This window comes from Triticum dicoccoides, chromosome 6B, assembly GCF_002162155.2.
Source record: "Triticum dicoccoides isolate Atlit2015 ecotype Zavitan chromosome 6B, WEW_v2.0, whole genome shotgun sequence".
NCBI lineage: Eukaryota > Viridiplantae > Streptophyta > Magnoliopsida > Poales > Poaceae > Triticum > Triticum dicoccoides.
The window spans coordinates 693,344,368-693,363,516 of NC_041391.1; the positions used below are offsets into that span (position 1 = coordinate 693,344,368).

A 19,149-nucleotide genomic window follows, 5' to 3' on the forward strand; every position below is an offset into this window, starting at 1 on the left:
GATCCCCTGGCGAAACAGCGGACACGGCACGGGTCCAGCGGCTCGCCCCGCCCCATCATTTGCTCGCGCCGGGCTGGCTGGGTTTCGTGTTCGGTGTTCGGCTCCGCGCACCGGGGGCGCCATAGTAATCCGAGCCTAATCGAGTGCTCCAATCCCCACGCCTCCGAGCCTGCCGCCTCGGCTCCGGGTCTAGTCGGACGGATTCGCCTCGCGGCCCCTGTGTTTCCCTCCGTATCACCAGCACGGGCGTAGGGGGGGCCTTGTGTGTAAAAAACGAGGTCTTCCAACGTTTTTTAACTTTGGCATGCACTCCTCTAACTAGTCTTTTTATTTCCGCGGCTGGAGGCAACGTTGCATGCCTTGACGTAAATGCAAATGCGGATATTTCACGTATAAATAAGCGGCGACATGTTTAAAATTTTCTTTTGGTACATTGGCACGCGGCGTCGGCAAACGCTCGCACGATAGCCTCGATTTTGTCGTGACCCGGGGGCGGTGGAGTGCACATCCGACTAATAATCCGGTCAGGCAGTCCGGAGGTAACATCGCATACCTCCAAGTAAATGCGAATATTTGGCATATAAATAAGCAGCAACATATCAAAAAATTTCTTTTGACACCAGCACGCAGTGCCGGTGAACGCTCCCACGTCTCCTACGCCAACCTTGATGTTGTCGTGACCTGGGGGCGGTGAAGTGCACATCAAACTCATTATCCGGTCAAACAACGTTAAGGCAACGTCACATGCCTCAAAGTAAATGCGAATATCTCGCGTATAAATAAGCATGAACATATCATAATATTTCTTTTGATACACTGGGGCGTAGTGCCGGCAAGCTCCCCACATCTACGCCAGACTCGATGTTGTTGTGACCTGGGGCGATGGAGTGCACATTGAACCGATGATCCGATCAGAAGCCCAAAGGTAACATCGCATGCCTCCGGCGTAAATGCGAATATCTCGCATATAAATAAGCAGCCACATATAAAAAAATCTACGATGCACCGGAGCGCTCGCGACGGTAAATGCTCCTAGGTCTCCTATGCCAGCGTCGACTTCATCTTGACCCGAGATGATGGGGTGCACATCCGGCTCATGATCCGATCAGACAACCGGGAGGTGACGCTGCATGCCTCGACACAAATGTGGATATTTCACGTATAAATAAGCAGCCACATATTACATATATTAAATATATTTCATAGGATGCACTAGCCTCACATCAAAAAATTTATCGAGATGCGCTGGTGCGCGACGCCGGCAAGCGCTCCCGCGTCTCTCCCGCCTCAGTCTCGATGTCATCGTCAACTAAACGCGAATATCACACATATAAATAAGCAACCATATATCAAGATATTTCTTGGGATCCATAGGACAGAAATAGTCTTGAGGTTGTTTGCCACATTCTTCTACCAACAACCATTTTTGTCATAATATCCTACCCCAGTGTTGTAGCACTGGCAGCAAGCCAGGCTAGGATGCCCCTCTACGAAAATAGCAGGTTCCCGGGGCGCGGTTCTGCAAAAAGCACTGCGGCGCCCGCCTGTCATCCGAACCTTCCTGAACCCGGCTCACGATTCCGAGCCGCGGATCAAACCCCACCCCCACCCCCACACCCTCTCCCCCCTCCCCCTCCCCCCTCCCTCGCTCCCTGTCTACCTCCCTCCCCTGTCCCATCTACTCTACTCCTCCCCTCTCTTCCTCCGAGGCGGTGGTGCTACCCGAGGAGCCCAGCCACCCGCCCCGCTCGCCCGCCCGCTCGCCAGCGCCCGGCGCGCGCGCCCGCCGCCCGCCCGCACGAATTCGGCGCGCCTCCCCCCGCCAGCGCGCCGCCGCCGATCGAGCATTCCCGGCGCTCCCTCCCGGCGGCCGCCCCGTCGCCCGATTCCCGCGGGATTTCCGGGGCCCCGCGCCGCGGGACCGCCCCCAGCCGGTAATGTGGCCTCTGATCCCTTCCTTCCCCGCGAATTCGCGCCCGATTCGGCCGCCTCCCCGACTGATTTCCGCTGTTTTTGTCCCGTTTCGTGCTCTCCTGGCTGCAGAATGGCGCAGAGCAATTGGGAAGCGGATAAGATGTGAGCGAGCTGCTGCCTGCCTCGATGTGTTTTTTAGGGGGATGGGTTTTTCGCTGCTCTGTTTTTTGGCTAATTTTTTTCCGCTGGTGGTGGTGGTGGTGCAGGCTCGATGTGTATATCTACGACTACCTGCTCAAGCGGAACCTGCAGACGACCGCCAAGGCGTTCATGGCGGAGGGGAAGGTCGCGGCTGACCCAGTTGGTGAGCATCCATCCCCAGCTGCCGCTTAGCTGTCTGAGTCCCTGTGCTGTTTCTCCGGGGTTAGGTTGGTTCGTGAACAGTGTGTCTGTCTGTAGGTGGGGACGGGGGACGGGAATTCGGAATGTGGGGTGGTTTGCCACTTTCCCAGTGCTCTCAGCTTAGGTTGCTCTGGGAATTCGAGTGTGATGGTGGGTTCGTGCTAGCTAAGTAGTAGGGCTGGGGATTCGTCATCTTGATTGACCCAGCAGGCAGTTTTGTGCTAAATCAGGGCAGGAAGTTCAAGGCCTTGCAGAGTTTTGGGGGGGAATTTGGCACGGTTGCTGGGTACACGGGGTGGGATTTTGAGAGTTTGGGCTGAACGAGGTGGAATATTTTCAAATTTCAAGAGAGGTTTGAGATCTTTGAGGTCACGCTGGGCGCATGGCTTTCGGGGGAGTCATTCCCTGAGCTGTGCAAAATAGTGTTCAGTAACTGTCATAATCGCGAGGACGGCGGTAATTGTGGTGCATTCGTGCTCCGGATGTTGTTTGCATGCTTTTACTCATCTTACTTGATCAAGGCTACAATTTATTATACCTGCACTCGGTGGCTTAACTAACTCGTATTGATCTGGTTTGTTGGGAGTATTTCAGTTACTTGGCTGTTAGCGTCTTTTGTTGGGAGTACATGAATGTATTGTATGGATGTGCTGTGCTGTGCTGTGCTGTGCATGCATGCAAAGCAGAGCTGAATGGATCTTTTGTGGTCTTGTTCATACAGCAAATGTGAATTATCTTCGGATAGCATTACCATACAGTAATGAGTTTCTTGATGGTGATTCGGATGAATTCGCTGTTATTTCAAAAAAAAAAAGGAGATCCATGGGCACTAGCACCCCGGGCATATTTTTATAGAATAAGCCCACCCGAGTGAGGCGTCAGAAATTCGTTCCCGACGGGATTCAAACTCTGGGCGCAGGGTGCACCACTGTGACCCTTGGCACTAGGCTACTGCCTAGTTCCCAATTCGCTGTTATTTCCCATAGTGATGATTTCGATCATGTCAATGTGTTCTGTTTTGCTTAAATTGGGTTGAAGATTCAGATAGATTTACTATGTCTAGTAGGGTTAATTATACATGTGAGTTCTTCAGATTAGATTATATAGATGAGTTGATGATGCACCTTCTCACAAGCTGTTGAGAGTTGTCACATGTCAGTCATGCTTCTACTGAACGCTACTAAAGAAGTAAACAACCTATAAATAGAAATTAAGAATGTACAGTTTGACCTGTTAGTTTCTCAAGTAATAGTTCAATGTATCCTAAAGGAGCCGATCTACCACATGGCTAGTGGCACATGTTCACATCTGGAAAGAGAACTAGAGTGGACAACAGCACCACACATGCAAGGTAAAATTAGTAACATGAGCAAACTGGACAGGCGCACAATGCCATACATGGGAATTGAACTCATATCCTTAGGAAATGGTGTGAAACAGAATATTGCCATTTTAGTCATATCCTTGGGAAATGGTGTGAAACAGAAACAGTTGCTGTTTTAGTACCTTGTATGCCGTTTTAGTACCTTCCAACACCTTATGCATGTAGTATTTAATATTTATTCATTTTATTAATTATAATGTTGTTGTTGTTGTTATTATTTATTATTATTATTATTATTATTATTATTATTATATAGATGTATAGGAGACTCATCCAAATACCACTGTTGTTAATTTTGACTTGTCATGCAGCAATTGATGCTCCTGGGGGCTTTCTCTTTGAGTGGTGGTCTGTCTTTTGGGATATATTTATTGCAAGGACAAATGAGAAACATTCGGAGGTTGCAGCAGCTTACCTAGAGGTAGATTGGGAATTGCCAATTTGCGTAGTCACTCACCATGCATGAGTTCATATTTTGATAGGACACTCTTACGCCATCTATATTTCTTTGAATACAGGCACAACAAATAAAAGCGAGAGAGCACCAGCAGCAGATGCAGATGCAACAATTGCAACTCATCCAACAAAGACATGCTCAAATGCAGCGAACTAATTCAGGCCACCCTTCGCTTAACGGTCCAATAAATGGCCTAAACTCCGATGCCATTCTGGGGCCATCGACAGCTAGTGTTTTAGCTGCTAAGATGTACGAAGAGCGCTTGAAGCACCCTCATCCAATGGACTCCGAAGGATCGCAGCTTATCGATGCTAGTAGGATGGCTCTTCTTAAGTCGGCTGCAACAAACCATACAGGGTGATCCTCCAGATCCCAGCCCAATTTTTTCATAGATTTTTCAAAAAGAGAAGACATATTATGTATTCGTGTTATTGTTGTTCTCACTAAAACATTGTTTTTTCGGAAGCAGGCAATTAGTTCCTGGAAATCCTGGAAATGTATCTACTACGCTGCAACAGATTCAGGCTCGGAATCAACAAACAATTGTGGGTTACAGCACCCCTTCTTGTTTTATTTCAGTTCACAGTTTCTTCCATTAGTCACTGAAATGAACACTCTGATTTCTAACAGGACATTAAGAGTGAGGGCAACATGGGTGTAGCCCAAAGATCTATGCCCATGGATCCATCTTCCTTATACGGACAGGGAATAATTCAGCAAAAACCTGGATTAGGTGGTGCAGGTAGCTTTCCTTGATTTCCTTTTTGGAGTCAGCAATTGGCAAGAAATGCATTGCTGTGTCGAACTTGCTGTCCTTCCTGTCTTTTTGTCATAGAATTGCGGGAACCAAATTTCTAGATGAAAGCTTATGCAATTTTTATGCTTCAAAATGCATTTTTACCATCTCTTATTTCTATCATGATAAACACCATTTTGAATGATAGGTAACCTATTACGCTTATTGTATGATGGCGTAGATGGACTTCCAATAACCCTCTTAATTTGACTTTCCTTTTATCTTTGTTTAGCTTATGAGTAAATTTGTGCAATATCTTTATAACGTTAGAGGCTAATGAGTAATGAATACGGAAGCCATACTAAATTTGTTTTTCTGAGGTTTTTTAGTCGGTGGGACCATCTCCTGGATATAACGTGATACATTACTTAGCAAATGTTCTCAAGATGAAAATTATCGTTCTCTTGTTTTGTTCATTCTGCTTTTGTGATGAGGTGTCTTTTCCTGTCAACAGGACTGAACCAAGGAGTGAGTGGTCTACCCTTGAAGGGCTGGCCATTAACTGTAAGTTCTCCAAATATTTATTGCCTCCCATAATCCCATATGCTATGTTTGTTCTTGAATCTAATTACCATCTTACAGGGAATAGACCAACTTCGGCCAAATATAGGTGCCCAAATGCAGAAGCCATTTTTTTCAACACAGTCACAGTTCCAACTTATGTCACCACAACAGCAACAGCAACTCTTAGCACAGGCTCAAGTACAAGGGAACCTTAACAACTCAACTAATTATGGGGATATGGACCCCCGCAGATTTACGACACTGACCAGGGGTGGCATGAATGGTAAAGACGGACAACCTGCTGGGACTGATGGCTGCATTAGTTCCCCAATGCAATCAAGTTCACCAAAAATTAGAGCAGACCAAGAATATCTCATGAAGGTTTGTCTATTCTGGAAGTTTCTATTCCTTACATTGAGTTTGGTCTTAAGAGGTTATTTTATTTAGTTCTATATACTGCTGGAATCTAACTATGGCGGAAAGTTATCCAGATGCAGCAAACATCTTCTCAGCAATCACAGGAACATCTTCAGCAGCAGCAACAGCAGCAGCAGAACCAGCAACAGCAGCAGCTAAATCAGCAGCAAATGCAACAGGTATTGACATCATGCCCAACCCCTGGAATTTATCTTCTATACTTGAAAGTTAATTCATTTGCAAATTTACTCTTAGAGAGTTAAAATTCTACCCTTTGGATTTATCTTCTTTTCTTGGAAATTATTTCATGCGCAAATTTATTCATACATAGTAAAATAATTTGCCTTTCTAGAAAAACTAGGCCTGAGGCCTCTACTATTGCACTTCTGTCACAACTTGCAGACGTATTATGATTTCTGTTTTAGAACTAATGCACACAATAGGAGCAAATGTTCCTGCAAAATAAGTTGTTAAAATGTTAATCATAAAAGCCAGGAAAAGACACTTGGCACAGTATTGTTTTTCTTTGTTGGTTTCCTTGGGAACAGTTCTCTTGGAAACGATGCCTGGAGGGAGTACGATCACGAAAAATCTGTATGGAGATGACTATGGAATTTGTCGACTTAGTTATTCCATTGATACAAATCTAAGTAAACTCCATGGCATTAAAAGTTTAAAATTTCACGTTTGCCTCCGCTCCCCCTACCCCCACCCCCACCTCATCCCCCGTCCTCCTCTTTTGGGCGCACATGTGTGGGGTGATTTCCTGACAAGTTATTGACCTTCGATTTTGTTTCTTTATGAGCAATGTGCCCGTGCGTTGCAACGCATCCAAAGTAGAATAATACATGTCCACAAACTTGAAAGGAAAACACTCTAGTTCTGGTATTACGTTTCACTCAAAATATATTCCTCGGGCTGTTCTGATGAGGTGAGGGAGGGATGTGGTTGGTTTCATGAACTAAGGGGTTTTCTGCAAATTGGAGCAGAGAAGTGGGATATTGTTGCAAAAATGCCACAACTTACCTCACAGTCGTTAGATGCAGATCTGATGGTCAGAAATGACGGTTGGCAGACACACCATCATCACCAACTGAGTCTTTTATAGGAGTAGAGAGTAGAGATTTTGTCATACTATTTTGAACTAACTGGCGGCTACTGCAATTAACATCCCAAGTATCCATAACATTTCACATGCTCAACATGTTGTTAACCTCAAATGTATTTTCCTTGTATTATTTGTTTCAGCTATTTGAACTAATTAATGCTGACTAGTGGACTGATTTTCCATAAAAAGATATCTGAATGCATGATTAACTTTAAATTTGCTTCTTTGTGATGTAGTCACGGTTATTTTATATTATATCTGCTTGGTGTTATGTAACTATGTTTAATTGTATATCTCCAGAACAACAGAAAAAGAAAGCAAGCTACATCGTCAGGCCCAGCAAATAGTACAGGAACAGGAAATACGGTGGGCCCTTCAGCCAACTCTCCACCGTCAACTCCATCCACACATACACCTGAAGGACTTGCAGTAGCTGGCAATATGCGCCATGTTCCAAAAAATCTAATGATGTATGGTGCGGATGGAACTGGGCTCGCATCCTCTTCAAATCAAATGGTAGCTCATTTACCTTTTCTCATCTAATATGTTGTGCTGGATGTGTCTTACAGTTACAGCCATTCTACGCCAGTTAGATATGTAAGGTTATTGTTTTATGTAACAGGATGATCTTGAAGCTTTTGGTGATGTTGGCTCATTGGATGACAATGTTGAATCTTTCTTGTCCAATGATGAGGGAGATGCAAGGGATATTTTTGCTGCACTTAAAAGCCCAACAGAGCCTAATCCACCTGCTTCAAAAGGTAGCATTTATGATGTTTTTAGTATTTGCAAACATCACATATATAACATACCCTTTTTTGTTTAGGTTTTACATTCAGCGAGGTTAACTGTTGGCGAACAAGCAACAGCAAGATAGTCTGCTGCAATTTTTCTTCTGACGGCAAGATCTTGGCAAGTGCTGGACATGAAAAAAAGGTATGAGTAACTGCCATGCTATAAATGAGCCTTTTTCTATGAAGAGTGGAACCTGCTTGCCTTTGGTGTTTATGGGTGTGCTTCCTTACTTGATTTTTGTTCTCTCAGGCTGTACTTTGGAATATGGAGACTTTCCAGACACAGTATTTACCAGAAGAGCATAGTCTCATTATCACTGACGTCCGTTTCAGACCTAACTCTACACAGCTGGCAACTTCATCTTTTGACAGAACAGTTAAACTATGGAACATTGCAGATGTAAGTTACGCTTATCAGTTTATGTATGTGCCAGCAAAAAATATCTGTTAGAACAAGATTAAGTTTTCTGGAAATTCATAAATGTTGGTTCGAATTTTGTGAATCAAACTCAAAAGTTGTTCTAATTTTTTTGTATGAACGGGACCCAACCATACTGGTATCTATTCAATGCAGCTAGCCTAGTGGCAAGACCCCCCACACACAACCAGTAGATACCGTGTTCGACTCTCATGCAAGGCATGTTCTATTTTCACGCTTTTAAGCTGTGATACCAACATTTCAGTGTTTTTTTTAGAAAACAAGGCAAGGCAGATATGGTCATGGGATTCCTGACCAAGCGATACAACAAACAAGCAACGGCACCAAGCTGCTCATCTCTTTGGCGTAGTTTGTGCTTTTCCTTTTTCGCAACCATTCAAGAAAACAGAAGAAGTTTGTCCAGTTTAAATTTTTACTACCAAAATCCGTTTTCCAGTGAGTTTCACCAAATGTTGCCCAATATTGCACTCCATGGTATGCTGACAAACTATTGCTCAGGGGTGCTATTTTGCTATGCCTCACTGCCTTGTATAGCAACATAAGCCACTATATGCTCAAGCACACTGTGTCTAAGTACTGATCTGTGCTTACTACTACTAGAGTACGGGAAACGGTGGAGGAAGTTATTTTAGTTATCCATATAATTCGTTACTCAGATTATAATACGAGACATGACCATTGTGAAAATAAATTAGAGCATAATACAAATGTACTATTGGAGGTGAATGCATCCACTATATGGCGATTGTTTAAGTGTGCCACCATCAGACCCCTGAATTTTGAACTAGCTGTATGTATATATGTTTGCATTTTGTATATTGCCTGAAACTTGAATTTCTTGTTTGGCAGCCTGCATTCTCGCAGCATACATTCACTGGGCATAATTATAGTGTTACATCACTAGATTTTCATCCAAAGAAGACGGAACTTTTGTGCTCTTGTGATGGCAATGGTGAAATCCGATACTGGAACGTGACTCAGCATTCCTGTATTCGTGTCATAAAGGTTGGTACTCTTCTTTAGGGCCCCTGAAAATCTTCTTAATAACTTATATAATGAACAAAAAATATGTGATTGAATAATCTGTCTTTTTGTAAGTCTGACTACATTTTTTTGTACAGGGTGGTACTGCTCAAATTCGTTTCCAACCTAGCACCGGACAGTTTCTTGCAGCTGCTAGTGAAAGTGTTGTCTCCATATTTGATGTTGAAACACATACCAAAAAGTACACCCTGCAGGTCTGTTTTTCAACACAAACGCATCGATGTTGCACTGTTTCATTTCTTTCATGAGAAGTTTATCTGCAATGTTTTCTGTTATTGCCTCCGCAAATGCACATTCCAAATTCCTCGTCATTGGGAGTTTTTTTTTAATGTGGCTGTGCTTGTAATCAATCAGATTGTACCAAGAAATGATGAAACTTAAGCGTTGATTATAATCTCAGGGCCATAACACAGACGTGCAGTCAGTGTGCTGGGACAACACTGGGGAGTACCTTGCGTCTGTCAGCCAGGATCTAGTTAAGGTGTGGTCAGTATCATCAGGAGAGTGCATTCATGAGGTCAGCTCAAATGGAAATAAGTTCCATTCTTGTGTGTTCCACCCAAGTTATACCAATCTCTTGGTGATTGGAGGCTACCAGGTAGTACTTGCTCTTCAATTGAGTTTTAAATTTTAATATTCTGCATTAGGATTATGTCCAATTGTTTTGTGAAGTGTGCACCCTTGTACTCCGTCCGTCCCAAAATTCTTGTCTTAGATTTGTCTAGATACGGATGTATCAAGTCACGTCTAGACAAATCTAAGACAAGAATTTTGGGACGGACGGAGTATTATTTTTGCCAATGAACATCTTTAGTCATTTTTGTTCATCTCGTCTGACAAGGAATTACTTTAATTATAACATAAGATTGCTAGTAATTTCCTACTCCCTTTGTAAACTATTGCTCCCTCCGTCCGAAAATACTTGTCCTAGAAATGGTTGTATCTAGACTTATTTTAGTTATAGATACATCAATTTTATCTATTTCTAGGACAAGTATTTTTGGACGGAGGGAGTAGTTTACAGAGGGAGTATTTAGCCATATGCTACTCAAACTCTGATGTGACTGTTTTGTGCTTTATACTCACTAAAAATTTATCGTGGGCATTTTTGTCGGTGCAGTCCTTGGAGCTATGGAACATGGTAAAGAACCAAAGCATGACGGTGCCGGCTCACGATGGTCTGATTGCGTCGTTGGCACAATCACCGGTAACCGGTATGGTGGCTTCTGCGAGCCACGACAACTCCGTCAAGTTGTGGAAGTAACAATAATAATAATAAAGCCGATGCGCCTAGATAGTTTTTTCTTCTTCTCCAGATAAATTGATATTCCATCAGTCGAGGCATAGAATGACTTGTTGTCGATTGTGTTGTACCTCCATCAAGGCGAATAAGGAAAGAGTAGCTTGGCTGGTTGCCCGCCGCGGCCGAGCTGTTTAGGGCTGGTTGCGGCGAGCCTGCGGAAGGAACTGTATATGTATCTTGATTGGTGGTGTGTGTGTAGCGCAAAAACAGGAAAGAAGAAATGTAACATTCCAGTGCTTAACTGGAAGAACTCGTTGCAATTAGCCTCTGTCGGTTGGTTGTGAAATCGTGGGTCTTGCGAGCGACAGAATATGGTAAGTTAGTTCTGAGTTGTTACTGCTGCTGTTCGTGTTTGATCTTCTGCTTGAAATTCGTTCGCTGCTGCTAGCAACTATTGGTATGCAATGCTCCAGTTTGTCAGGTTTTGAAGTGTGCAATCCGTCAGGTTTTGAGATGTCAAGCTGATAATTTAATCACTATCTTAGTGTTCTTATGTTACAGCTTCAGAAGGAATTATTTATAAGTTTTTTTTTCCAGAGGGAGTCGTCCTTTTTCTTCTTCTTTTTGCAGTGCCACATGCATACGCTGTTCTCGTGTTCAACAACTTTTTTTTTTGAAACATTCAACAACTTTTTTGAGGTATTCCACAACTTAATTTTGATTGTGTTCCAGTGGCTTACTTCAGCTTTTTTGTAACTCGTTACCAGTGATGAACATATTGTTTCCCCCTCTCTTGAACAGAGATAGAATGAGAGATCAAGAGCTGTTATTACTTGTTTAGATCCTATACAAATTGTCAACCTAGTGATCTCCATTTGGGTTGACAATTTAGCTAGCTAATTATGTATTGTAATCACTAATTTGTATGTGATGAAAAATATTTGTATGAAAACTGCATCCACATATGAATCCAATGATATGATATTTACGACACATACCACATATTTAGTTAATCAAATTGATGATCTTACCACATACTTCCTCCGTTTCTTTATATAAGGTGTATTTATTTTTTGATAAAATTTCACAGTATAAGGTGCATTTCTTCTAATTCCTCATAATCCCTTTTTTATCCCTGTAGAAAAAGGAAAGTATCTCTCTCCCAATTTTCTGTATCTCTCTTTATAGAAAAAGAAGGAAAGTATATCTTTCCTGATTTCCTGTATCTCTTTCTTTCAAAGCCTAACTAATTTACTTGCCAGTTATCAACAAATTTGACAAAGGTAATTTCGTACTAATGTATCTATAATTCGTTGCCTTGGTCACCGTGCCTAAAAATATACACCTTAGATAAAGGAACGGAGGGAGTATTTAGTTAATCAAATTGATGATCTTACCACATATTTAGTTAATCAAATTGATGATCTAAAACTACACGCCTGTCCTATACCCCGAGACGGAGAAAGTTATGTGAAGTCATAATCCCGCAGCACGCCAAAGGCAAACCAGCCAAAATGTGGAGCAGCCGTCGGTGGTTATAAGGGGAAAGCAGAATTATCCTTAATTAATTAACCAAGTCTTCTCGCTAACAACCATCGGCCCGTCCCTCTCGCTGGCTCACACCACACCAGCTCGCCCCGCCGGCTCCCTCTCCCCTCTTACCGGCTCCGTCCTTTCTTCTTCCTCCTCGCCGCCGGAGACCGGTCCTCCGGATCCACCTCCGGTGCGTGGCCAGGGCGGGGCTCGTCGGCGTCCGTGGCTATTGCAACTAATATCCCTAGTAATCAGACTTGAAATCAACTTCTTTCTCATGTACCCACAGTTCTCCGTTTCAAAATAAGCGTCGTGGGACGGAATATTTGCTTGGCACTATGTACCTATGTTTAATTTCTTATTATATCCACAGATACACCTGAAGTTCTTGAAATGGCTGACAACATGCGCCATGTTCCAAAAGGTTCAATGACATATGGTGAGGATGGAACTGGTGGACTGGCATCCTCTTCAAATCAAACGGTAGCTCACTCTCACGCTTTGCCCGATGTAACTTACGGCCATTATACGTCGGAAAGATATGTAAGGTGATTGTCGTGTCTACCAGGATGATCTCGAAGACGAAAAGGGCGTTTTTACTCAACTTAAAATAAACCCGTCAGAGCCTGATCCGGCGGCTTCAAAGGGTAGTAGTAGTGTTTCTGATGTTTTCCAGTATTTTGCCAACACCATCGTGTGCATATGTAACCTGCCCTTTTTCGCTTAGGTTTCACCTTCAGCCAGGCTAACTGCTGGCGACCAGCAAGCAGCGGGAAGCTAGTCTGCTGCAACTTCTCTTCCGACGGCAGGATCTTGGCAAGTGCTGGACATGAAAACAAGGTGCGAGTAAGATTAACCTTTTTCTCTTGAGATTGAAGCTTCTGCACCTTTGGTGTTCATGAGTATATATGGCGCCTCATTTGATTCTTGTTCCCAGGCTGTAGTTTGGAACATGGACACTTTCCAGACACATCATTTACCAGAAGAGCACGCTTACCTTATCACCGATGTCTGTTTCAGACCTAACTCTACACAGATGGCAACATCTGCTTTTGACAAAACAATTAAGCTATGGAATGCTACAGATGTAAGTTATGCTTAGCTTCCTGGAAGTTCAAAATTTTGGTTCAAATTTGTGAATAAAACCTGAAAGTAGTTTTTTTTTATATATATGAACCGAACCGAACGTCCGAACCACATTGGTACGTATATCTATTGAATGCAGCTAGCCTAGTGGCAAGGCCCCACGCGGCACGCCCGCAACCATACCTTGTTGGTACATGTCAGTGATTTTTCTTTTTTTGGAAAAACAGGCTAGGCAATGTGTATCGTAACCTAGACCAAGCGATACAACAAATAAGCCTCGGTACCAAGCTTCATGTGTTCGGCGTAGTTCATGCTTCTCTTTTACGCAAGTAATCGATAATAAATTGGAAAACTATTGTCCAGTTTAACTTTTTTACTGCTCAAATCTACTTCCACTGAGTTTTGCCAAAGTTTGCCCAGCATGCACTCAATGGTATGCTGACCAAATATTATTTATGGGGGCCTATTTCTTTTATGCCTCATTACAGAAAAGCTCAGCCCGAGCCTGAAGTAGGCTCGGACCTAATCCGGCTTTGAATTAACAAAGCCATCAACCGGCCAAGATTACACGAAACATAATACAAACAACATGAAAAGAAACATCAGGAAACGCCCGAAAGATACAATGGGACACTCTCCACAACTTACAACACATCGCAAAGCTAGTAACTAGAGATATAGAGATGGAGCACAACTAGCAGAAGCAAATGACCGCAACTCTCAGGCGCCAAGGACAAAGAACAGTGGAAGCACCGCTGGGACAACTTGAACTGAATGGACGGCAAGAACAAGGATGAGCACTGAAGAGGTTGAACGTAGCACCTCCCTCCACCACCAAAGAGGGCCACAACCCTCACGTCTTGTCTGAAAAGACGCTCACCGTCGGACTTGGGAGATGCTCACCGAGAGCTAGAGAGAGCCAAACTCAAAATCCAGGGCACCCACAGATCTTGACCTTCGTGACGAAGACAACTCACCATGCCAGACACACTGACCCGGACCTAGAGCACCTGACAGCAGCAGAGAGGCAGACAACAGGGCAGCGGGACAACACCTCAGCACTGCACCCGCAGGAACCAGCCGCCGGCTAAAGCCCCTACCTTCAACAACCCACACACGAATCCATAGCTCCCCAGGCAACACCTCCATGGATGGGATGACACGCATGGCGCCACCACTGCCCAACCAAGCCGGATTTTGGGTTTTCACCCGGGAGAAGAAACAGAGGTGGCAAGAAAAGGAACCACGACACCGCCTCCAAGAAGAATATGACACCCGAAGCTGACGTCGCTGCCGGGCCGAACCTAGGGTTTTCCCCGGCCCCGATCTACACCACTATCCCCAAAAGCACCGGATCCAGCAGAAGCCGCTGGCAACAGGCGCAAAGGGAAAGGGGCGGGAAGGAGGGAGCAACAAACCTTCAGATCTGGCGAGGAAGAAGGCCTCCACGCTGTTGCCGCCAAGCGCCGACGCCCCACCACCCCTTCGGCCGAGGACGCCGACCTGAACCCCTTGCACACACCGCCGCCCCGTGGATCCATACCTCCGCGAACGGAGCTACGAAGACCTTGCCGTCACCGTCACCGGTGGCCCCGCGGGCTTGCCCGGCGACCTCCTCGGGTGGCGGCGAGGAGGGGGGGGGGTGGGAGATGTGTAGGTGGCGGCTCTCAAAACCCTAGCTGCCCCTCGAATCGCCCACGCACTCCACTTTTCAGTACTAAGATATACTTACGGAAATCTGTTGGTGCTCCGGGAGCGCGCGCTCCTGCACGCAAAAATATTTTTTTAAATGCCAAAAAAATTTCCAACAAAAAATTCTATGTGTTCTTTGTCACATCCAAGTGCTACATACAAATTTGTAGGCAAAAAGATTAAACATTTTGTCCTGTTTAAAAAAACAAAAAAAAACACCAAATGTTACCCCAAATGTCAGCCTAAATTTGTTTTTTTTTCACCGGAGAAAAGCCGCTGCTCTGTTTCGCATAAAAATTTTCAAGAATGCTTGCGACACTAATAGGAACATCAACAAAAAATTCAGAAATTTTTGAAAACATTTACTATATATTTTTTGTTTACTATTCATGCGGGAAGTGCGCGCTCCCGGGAGCCAAAACGCCATTCTCGATGTACCTACCACTACTAGAGTACTGGAAAAGGCTGTGGAGGTTATTTCAGTTATCTAGATTATTCATGACTCGGATTATAATATGAAACATGACTATTGTGAAAATGAATTAGAGAGCATAATTCATATATGTGTATTATCTGTGTGTTTGCACTTTGTATATTGCTTGAAACTTCAATTTCTTGTTTGGCAGACTCGATTCTCTCATCATACATTCTCTGGGCATAAATATCCAATTGTGTCACTAGATTTTCATCCAAAGAAGACAGACCTTTTGTGTTCTTGTGATAGGAATGGTGAAATCCGGTACTGGGACGTGACTCAGCTTACCTATCTGGGTACCATGAAGGTCGGCACTCTTCTTTCTGATCCCTTAAAATCTTCTTAATAACTTATACAATATGATTGAATAATTTGCTGTTTTGTAAGTCTGACTTTGGACGGGACGGTCCTCTCGTTCGTTTCCAACCTAGCACTGGACAATTACTCGCAGCTACTACAGGAAATGTTGTCTCTATATTTGACGTTGACACACGTACCAAAAAGTACACCTTGCAGGTCTGTTTTGAACACAGATGCATCAATGTTGCAATGTTTCATTTCTTTCAATGAGAAGTTCATTTGCAATGTTTTCTTGTGTTGTTGCCCCTGCACATTCACATTTCAAATCTCCTGCCTCTCCCTCCCTCCCTCCCTCCCTCTCTCTTTTAAATGAGCTCGTGACTGCAACCATTAAGTTTGTGCCAAGTAATCTTCAAACTAAAGCGTTTGATTATAATCTCAGGGCCATAACATAAGCGTGCAGTGGTTGTGCTGATTTTTCAACACAAACGCATCGATGTTGCACTGTTTCATTTCTTTCATGAGAAGTTTATCTGAATTGTTTTCTGTTATTGCCTCTGCAAATGCACATTCCAAATCCCTTGTCGTTGGGAGTTTTTTTTAATGTGGCCGTGCTTGTAATCAATCATATTGTACCAAGAAATCATGAAACTTAAGCATTGATTATAATCTCAGGGCCATAACAAAGACGTGCAGTCAGTGTGCTGGGACAACACTGGGGAGTACCTTGCGTCTGTCAGCCAGGATCTAGTTAAGGTGTGGTCAGTATCATCAGGAGAGTGCATTCATGAGGTCAGCTCAAATGGAAATAGGTTCTATTCTTGTGTGTTCCACCCAAGTTATACCAACCTCTTGGTGATTGGAGGCTACCAGGTAGCACTCGCTCAAACATTTGAGTTTCAAACTCTTTATTTTCTGCATTTGAAGCATGTCTAATTGCTTTTGCAAAGTGTGTACCCTTGTACTTTTCTACCAGTAAAGTTAATTAGCTATCTTTAGAAATTTTCATTTCTTCTTTGTTGTTAAACTTTTTTTTTTCTATTTATAATTTGAAGGCTGCTAATATTTCCCTATAACATCCATATGCTAGCCGAAGCTATGTTGATATGTCTTGTAATGTTTGGGTCCTGTTATTAGCTTATATAACATGTTAACAATAAATTTTGATGTTATTGTTTTCCGTACTTTAGTATCATATACGGGGTAATCCTGAACATAAGATTCTTTAAAATGGGGTAAAAGTTGGCAAAAGGCGCTGTAAATTAGTAGACATAAATTATCCTCTGAAAGTGGCAAAAAATCCAAGTATCAGCCTCTGATATAACTGTTTTTTTTGCGGGACTCTGATATAACTGTTAGTAGACATAACTCCATCGACCCTTTGCCTGGCAAAACAACCAGTAGAGGAGCTATATATCCGCAACATAAAATTCGTTAAAAGGGTTAAAAGTTGGCACAACAATCGCTAATGGGGTAATCCGGATGAAAAATTGTTAAATGAGGTAATTCGCGTAAGAAATGTCAAAGTAAGGGGGGTAAGTACTGGAATTCACTCAAAATTTATCATCGGTGCAGTCTTTGGAGCTATGGGACATGGTAAACAACCAAATTATGACGGTACAAGCTCACGAAGGTGTAATTGCCGCGTTGGCACAATCACCGGTAACCGGGATGGTGGCTTCCGCGAGCCACGACAAATCTGTCAAGCTGTGGAAGTAACAATAATATGTGAGAGGAAGGAAGTGTATTTATCTCGATAGGTGTGTGTATGTGGCGCAAAGATAACAAACATGAAAAGGACTAACGTTGCCCTCTCCCCGCCCCCCTGTTCCGTTCTATGAATGCTTGTCAGATGTAAGATGTAACATTTCCTGTGCTCAACCATAACTCATTTGTAATCGTGATCTCTTTGTAGTCAGCAAAGTTGTGATCTCTTTGTAATCAGCAAAGTTGTGAAAACGCCATGTGTTGTGAGCGACAGTATATATAGCAAGTTAGTTTGAGTTGTCGACTCTTGCTATGTGTGCTCCAAATTGTCAGGTTTTATCTACCACTTCTGCTTCGGTACAACCCCTTAAACACAACAATGAATGAGATCTCTCTATACCCCCTTCTAATTAAGGGTAGTCACTAGCTCGCTCGCCTCTGTGTGATTGAGCCACAATTTGTCGCAAGGAGCGGTAAATAGGTATATCCACCGTCTTTCCCTAAAAAAGGTCTTTCTACCGTCCTTGGCGCCGGCGGCTTTTTCTCAAATTTGTGAATCCTTTTCAGTTTCATGATTTTTTTTGCAACTTTTTTAGTGAAAGTTTTTCTAAAATCTGTACAAAATTTACAATTTTTTTACAAACCAGCTTTTTTGTATAGGTAGAATTTTTTTTACAAAAAGATTCCCAAATTTTAGAAAAATTTCGCAAATTGGTGGATTATTTTCCATTTTCAAAATCTCAGATTTTTTACAAAAATATTGCGAAAAAAGAGATGCACTTTTTGCAAATCCGTGAATCCGTGAATGCTTTGTTCGGCCCAACGGGAGCAATGGCGTTGCCTAGTGAGGGCCAAGCCCTAAAAGTTTTTTCTTTTCTATCTTTCGTTTTATGTTAATTCTTTTTCTCTTTTCTGAACATTATTATTATTTTAGAAATCTGTTCAAAAATTTGAAATATTCTTGGGAATGCCAAAAAATGTTCTTATCTTTAAATTTTGTTCAAAATGTTTATAAATGTTTTCATTTTTGATTTTTTTGTTCACAAAATTAAGAAATGTTTGTGTTTAAAAAATAGTTGTTTTTTAAAGTACATGCTCTGAAATTTGTGGTCAACATCAATTGTTAGGAATTTGTTAGCAATTTTGAAAAATGTGTTTGATTTTATACAATTTTCATACACAATTTAGAATTTCAAAATTATTGAAAATTTTAAAGAAATGGCTAGGGCATAAGAAAATGTTCATGTTGATTGATAATGATAGAAAATGCAAATAATAAAATCATTCGAATTAAAAAAAAACTACATTGTCATGGATGCACCCGTCTAGTCTAATCTAGCACACTCCTCTGAACTTGTGGTTTTCTGGACTATGGATAAATGTCTCTTCTTGCAGCAGTATGGCACGGACATATGAGGCATAGGCCCGAATGACTTCTGACACCGTTTGCACGTTGCGACATGTTCAACCATTTATTGGTCCCTTTTCATCGAGAAAACATCAGAAAATGCAAAATTTGTCAAAAATCCAAATAACTTGGCATAATGCCTTGAATTAGTCATAGAATATGGTGGAAATTTTATTTGTCAAGTGAACAAATGCTTATTTCTATCTACGCAAATGATGGATGTGAACAAATGCGAGATAGAAATAGCATTTTATTTGTCAAGCATAAAACCTAAATCGAGTAGGCTCACCTATGTGCACCAACAACATATGCTAGGTAAGATAAACAACTAAGTGATAGCAGATATATAACATGTAACACTATGGCTATCACAAGGTGGGGCTCGGGTAAGAGATAACCAAGGCACGTAAAGACGACGATGTATCCCGAAGTTCACACACTTGCGG

The 19,149-nt window shown here is 42.7% G+C and overlaps 2 protein-coding genes across 3 annotated transcripts; both read left to right on the forward strand.

The window, feature by feature from the left end:
* The first annotated feature begins 1,813 nt into the window (after window positions 1-1,813).
* LOC119324225 (transcriptional corepressor LEUNIG_HOMOLOG-like) lies at window positions 1,814-10,900 on the forward strand. Of its 2 annotated transcripts, XM_037597993.1 has the most exons (18): window positions 1,814-1,934; window positions 2,044-2,076; window positions 2,181-2,278; window positions 4,012-4,121; window positions 4,219-4,514; window positions 4,627-4,702; window positions 4,788-4,899; window positions 5,408-5,457; window positions 5,536-5,838; window positions 5,949-6,053; window positions 7,283-7,498; window positions 7,605-7,743; window positions 7,809-7,918; window positions 8,027-8,176; window positions 9,065-9,220; window positions 9,337-9,453; window positions 9,660-9,857; window positions 10,380-10,523. In XM_037597993.1, the coding sequence occupies exons 2-18, from the start codon at window positions 2,045-2,047 to the stop codon at window positions 10,521-10,523; spliced, it is 2,412 nt and encodes an 803-aa protein (XP_037453890.1). In that variant the 5' UTR covers window positions 1,814-1,934; window position 2,044. The 2 variants fall into 2 exon arrangements, with proteins under 2 accessions (XP_037453890.1, XP_037453889.1); XM_037597992.1 differs by lacking the exon at window positions 1,814-1,934 and having other exon boundaries at window positions 2,045-2,076; window positions 10,380-10,900.
* Window positions 10,901-12,428: 1,528 nt separating this feature from the next.
* LOC119324226 (transcriptional corepressor LEUNIG_HOMOLOG-like) lies at window positions 12,429-17,307 on the forward strand. The gene is made up of 8 exons (XM_037597994.1): window positions 12,429-12,518; window positions 12,604-12,682; window positions 12,763-12,875; window positions 12,973-13,122; window positions 15,440-15,602; window positions 15,695-15,804; window positions 16,264-16,461; window positions 17,164-17,307. Exons 1-8 carry the CDS (start codon window positions 12,429-12,431, stop codon window positions 17,305-17,307), a joined length of 1,047 nt encoding a protein of 348 aa, XP_037453891.1.
* Window positions 17,308-19,149: the final 1,842 nt, after the last annotated feature.

Coding starts and splice junctions, on each gene's coding strand:
- LOC119324225 (XM_037597993.1), top strand. CDS start 2,045: ATGGCGCAGAGCAATTGGGAAGCGGATAAGAT. Junction 4,703..4,787: donor CTCGGAATCAACAAACAATT/GTGGGTTACAGC, acceptor GATTTCTAACAG/GACATTAAGAGTGAGGGCAA. Junction 9,221..9,336: donor CCTGTATTCGTGTCATAAAG/GTTGGTACTCTT, acceptor TTTTTTGTACAG/GGTGGTACTGCTCAAATTCG.
- LOC119324226 (XM_037597994.1), top strand. CDS start 12,429: ATGGCTGACAACATGCGCCATGTTCCAAAAGGTTCAATGACATATGGT. Junction 12,683..12,762: donor TGATCCGGCGGCTTCAAAGG/GTAGTAGTAGTG, acceptor TTTTTCGCTTAG/GTTTCACCTTCAGCCAGGCT. Junction 13,123..15,439: donor AGCTATGGAATGCTACAGAT/GTAAGTTATGCT, acceptor CTTGTTTGGCAG/ACTCGATTCTCTCATCATAC.